This window comes from Boleophthalmus pectinirostris, unplaced genomic scaffold, assembly GCF_026225935.1.
Source record: "Boleophthalmus pectinirostris isolate CB_2022bp ecotype Guang Dong unplaced genomic scaffold, ASM2622593v1 HiC_scaffold_20, whole genome shotgun sequence".
Lineage (NCBI taxonomy): Eukaryota > Metazoa > Chordata > Actinopteri > Gobiiformes > Gobiidae > Boleophthalmus > Boleophthalmus pectinirostris.
Window position 1 is genome coordinate 18,461,894 of NW_026571153.1, and position 4,937 is coordinate 18,466,830.

The window sequence follows — 4,937 nt, forward strand, 5'->3', positions numbered from 1 at the left end:
AAGATTGAGGAGCTGGTCACAGAAGAAATGATGTTATAAACCCAGTGTTCCAGTGTTCAAGAGTTAAGAGCAAATCCTGTATTGTCCTGCATTAGAGGCTTTCACCTACTAATTGACCTTTTTCTAATATTATTTACAAAGAAAAAAATGTAAAATAAAGATTGCATGTTTACAGTTCAAAAGTGCACTATGTAACTTTTCTGGTGGAGGGTCTGCAACCCGCTTGTCCTCATGGAGCAGTTGCTTTGCCTGGAATGTTCTACAATATACCTCAATATAACTGGACTGTCAAACTGGTAAATGATGCCAACTGTTAAAGTTACTGATCATATAATAAATAATTGAGAAAATGCTAAATGCCTGTGTAGCATTCTGGGCAAAACAATATCATCTTCACTGAAACAAGCATGGGTGTGCTACTCTACAAGAAAAAATACACAATGCAACTTTTTTTTGATTATCTGTATTTTTTTAAATTTAAAATGTATTTTTTGTTTCTACAGTAAAGTCATGGGAAACTGCATTTAACATTAGAGGATTATGGAGAATTATTGAGAAACCACTATTTCCAAACTAAGGCATTGAACTGTGCAAGAGATCAGGAATCTAACCTACAGCCTCGTTATTGAAGGACAGGAGAGGCTAACCACTCTGCCACAGTAACATGCAGTAGCAGGCACTCTTGTTCTAATGCTGTTTTGTCTTAGGCCTCAACTGACATTCAGAAATAAACCAGGGCAAATAACCTAAAGGCCAAATGGATGTACACTCCAACTTAATTTTGCTACGTTTTTTAATATCGAGGTCCTGGGTTAGATCAAACCAGGTCAAACCCAGGACTAAACCAACTAAACTAGGTTGAACCCAGGACTAAACCATTAAACCAGGTTGAGCCCAGGACTAAACTAACTAAAGCAGGTCTACGCTAAGATCAAGACAAGACTAAACAAGGGAACTAAATAAGAACTGAACCAGGACTGAACCATGTCAAAATTCAGGACTAAAAAAACAGGACTAAATCTTATCTAACCCAGGATTTATTTATTTATTTATTTAATGAGACAGAGACAGCGCACAATTTTACCTTAACCTTAACAGGAGAGATGCATTGTACAAGGTTGTAGCACCAGTGCTATTTTCCACCTGTAGTCCTGGGCAGGATGAACCTAGGACTTAACCAAGGATCAATTCAAATATGCAATAATTATGAACTTTATTCTATTGCAGTTGAAATCCTTTAATGCTCCCAAACTCCTCCCCTCCCTCTACTTGCTGGTCATTAAAAACCTTTCAGTTGTTCAAACACAGTGTAAAGTCTGCACCATGTTCTCCCTTTGTATCTTACCGGTTTTCTTTGCTGCTTTGACCCAAAAAAAGGGGGAGAAGAAGAGCAAACAGGAAGAGGAAGTACATGAAAGTAAATACGACCTGCAGTTTAGGCGAGGAGATCTGCTGGAGGTGCCACGGACACTGTTCATTCACTTTGGGATCTACTTGGGAGGAGGCAGGTGAGACAAGACTAAACGAGGACTAAACCAAAATTGAACCAAGACTAAACCAGTCCTGGTTTCTGTCTGTTTCAGAGTGGCTCACTTCATCCCTGACATCATGCCTGTGATCAGCAGTGACCCAAAGAAGATCCAGACGATGGTCACCAACACCAGGCTCATCTTAGGGGTCATCCTCAAGGTTTGGTTTACTGAATGCATAGTTATTTTAATTATAATGATATTAAATCTATAAATATTATAGTGAATGTGAGACCAATATGAAAAAAATAACTGTGATCTAATCTTTGTGATGATCTGCTACTTTGATTTACTGCTTTTTTTTAATACAGTTGTAGGCTCAAAGACATACATGTTTCCCCACCCTCTCCTCCTATTGGTCAGCTATCAGGCACTGACTAACTGACAGATGAATTTGGTGACAGGTGATCATCAGCTTCTCTAGATTCTAAACAATCTGTATAGGCATTGGCCATGAAAAAAACAAAATATATATTTATATATTGGTCGATCTCTAGAATTTTGTTCCAGTTTAGTACCAATTTTGATGTGATATATATATGTCAAGTGTGAATGCGTGATATGAGAATATCTGGAACTGAGAGGTTACTCTCTGTAACTGTTGCTGTGTTTCAGCGTGGCAGTGTCAGAGTCGACTCTGTGGAGGACTTCGCCTATGGATCTGAAATCCTTGTCAACCCCACAGACAAGGTCCAGACCACAACTGAACAAACACAACTGAGCAAAATGAGGACTGAACCAGGACTAAGACACAGCATAACAAAACATAGACTAAAATAACTTAAAATCATTTTAAACTGGACTAAATGGACTTGATAGACAAAAGATGGACTAAAACTGGACAAAAGATGGACTAAAGCTAAATTAAAACTACATCAAGTCCAGGACCACCGCTGAATGGCAGAAAATCTGGACTGAACCTGGTCTATATGAGGATTTAAACTAGGCCAAACCAGAACTAAACCAGGACTAAAATAGGACTTGATCTTTTTCCAGGTATGCAGCAGTCATCCTCCTCTGGACCCGGAGACAGTGGCCCTGAGAGCAGAGAGACTCAAAGGACAGGTCCCCTACAGCCTCCTCTGGTTCAACTGTGAGCACTACGTTATGTACTGTCGCTATGGGACTAGCATGAGCTTCCAGACCTTCCAGGTATTCAACCAGGACTAAACCAAGACTGAAGTGGGACTGAACAGGGACCAAGCCAGGAATGAAACAGGAATGAACAAAGACTAACCCGATGCTAATTTAGGACCAAACAAGTTCTGAACAAAGACTAAAGAGAAGTTATGGAACCATCATTTAACCAGAGCTAAACCGGGACTGGCCCAGGACTAAAAAGAAGCAAACTTGAACTGAACCAGGACTCCACTGGGACTTAAACCAGAATAAAGCTTTAACTGAAAATGTGTAAATTGTGAAATAGCTGTGTCACATTCCTGGTTTCATTGAAGCAGATTAAAGGTTCTTTGGTCCTGATTGAGAAACTACAGCACATTGTTCTGTGATTAAAATGTGCTGCACAAATCTGATCTTGAGCAGTTTTAATTTTCACACAATAAATGTCTATAGAATCAAAATCTCAATTTCTGTAATTCCTACGATTATTGTATTAGTTTATCAGGTCACATTTCAGTCTTTTCTCAAATGTTGCCAATCAGCTCTAATAATGAGAAACTAGAGAGATACAGTAAAGAATGTCCTGTTCCGGCAAACATGTTGTGAGTGAAGAATTTTATTCAAGAACAGAACAGAGACAGGTTATTTGCAAATCTAAGTGCAGTACTTGTTGTCAGTAACACTTTTTCTTCAAATCATACTGCCCTAATTTTGACAGGATTTAAAAAATATACATACATTACTTTACTTTAACTTGATTTAGTCAAGATTTTGTTAAATCAATTCTTTGAATTATAATCAATTTTAGAATAGAATAGTTAGCAACCATCATGTTTCATACATTGACAATTCATTCAAGTAAAAATAAACATAGGCCTTGCACTTGGACTTTCACTTGCACTGCCGCTTACACTGGAACATTTTTTGAGCAAATACGACCTCTAGTGGTCAAAGACTGCAAACTCCCCTTCTGAGCAAAGTTCTGTCTCAATTTGACTGTTCCACATAAAACTAGTGGGTCACAACCAGGTCTAAACCAGGACCTAGCAGCTATGAAATATGTGAAGAACTGTTAAATTTGTCATGTCTTTTTCTCTTTTCCATTTTTAGTTTCTCTAAACATGGACTTAGTCAAGACTAAACCAGGTGTAAAATAGTCCTACAATGTATGATTGTTCTGGTAATGAATTTCCTTTTTTAATTTTGATTATCTCACAAATCAAACAATTATTTTAAATGCTCCTCAGAAATTTTGGTGCACTGATTTTTTCTCACTCCTGCACAAAACCAGGACTGTGCCAGATCTAAACCAGGACAAAAATAAGGTGTTATTAGTTTGTACCATTTTCATACCTAGGTGGACAAGGACTACACCAAGGCTTAAGCAGATCTAAACCAGACTAAACCAGGTCTAATATTTTACCTTTTCCATCCTCAGTTTTGTAAGACGGTCCGGAAGCTGGTGCTGAGCCGGGTGATTGCCAAGGTGATGTGGCTGCTGGGGGCGGGGCTTGTGCTGTACGTGCACGCTGCTCTGAGCCCGTGCACACTTTTGCTTTTAGTCCTGGTGCCCTTCCTTGTCTGGATGGCCTCGTGACATTACTCCTATAACAGAGATGCAAATGTTAAAAATAATCAAATAAAAGTAATATTTTTGAACATCTATAGTCTCCTGTTCAGGTGTGTGCAAGACTAAACCAAATGTCTAAATGAGAACTTAACAAAGGGGATTATAACATCATCACATACAATGGCACAGTCGTCCCTACGTAAAACTAACTGGTTTATAAGGCAAATTAAGTAGTACAAACTTAAACATTGAGCCAGAGCCAAACCAGAATGAAATGCACTTCTCATAGTTTATTCTATTAAATTAGGGTGACCAGATTTTCACAATTAAAAACTGGGACCTGGGACACTCTCGTTTGTGGTGGTTGGTAATAATAAAATTGTTAAACGAGTGCGTAATTAAGGAGAATTGTTCTGCACTCGTCGGCCCATACATGACTAACATGTGGGTTAGTACAGTCACATTTTCTTTGTGTTTTGGTCATATTTAAGCAGCTTTTCTGTATTTTACCTAAAAAATAAATAAATAAATAAAAAATCTATGTATATGCCTCGGCAAGTATTAAATTGCTCTAAAATAGGGACACCAGGAACATTTCTTGTATAAAACTAGGACAAATCACTGATTTTGGATGAATCAGCGGGGACAGGGGAATGTCCCGTGTATAAAGGGCCGCCTGGTCACCCTGCATTTCCCGCCTTTACTGTCCTCCTGTCACT

General features: G+C 38.5%; 1 protein-coding gene across 2 annotated transcripts; it reads left to right on the top strand.

The window, feature by feature from the left end:
* Positions 1-108: 108 nt before the first annotated feature.
* Positions 109-4,245, top strand: LOC110159451 (lecithin retinol acyltransferase-like). 2 transcript variants are annotated; one of them, XM_055156453.1, is made up of 6 exons: positions 109-296; positions 1,378-1,508; positions 1,584-1,689; positions 2,145-2,219; positions 2,526-2,681; positions 4,087-4,245. In XM_055156453.1, exons 1-6 carry the CDS (start codon positions 255-257, stop codon positions 4,243-4,245), a joined length of 669 nt encoding a protein of 222 aa, XP_055012428.1. In that variant the 5' UTR covers positions 109-254. The 2 variants fall into 2 exon arrangements, with proteins under 2 accessions (XP_055012428.1, XP_020779669.1); XM_020924010.1 differs by lacking the exon at positions 109-296 and having other exon boundaries at positions 1,324-1,508.
* Positions 4,246-4,937: the final 692 nt, after the last annotated feature.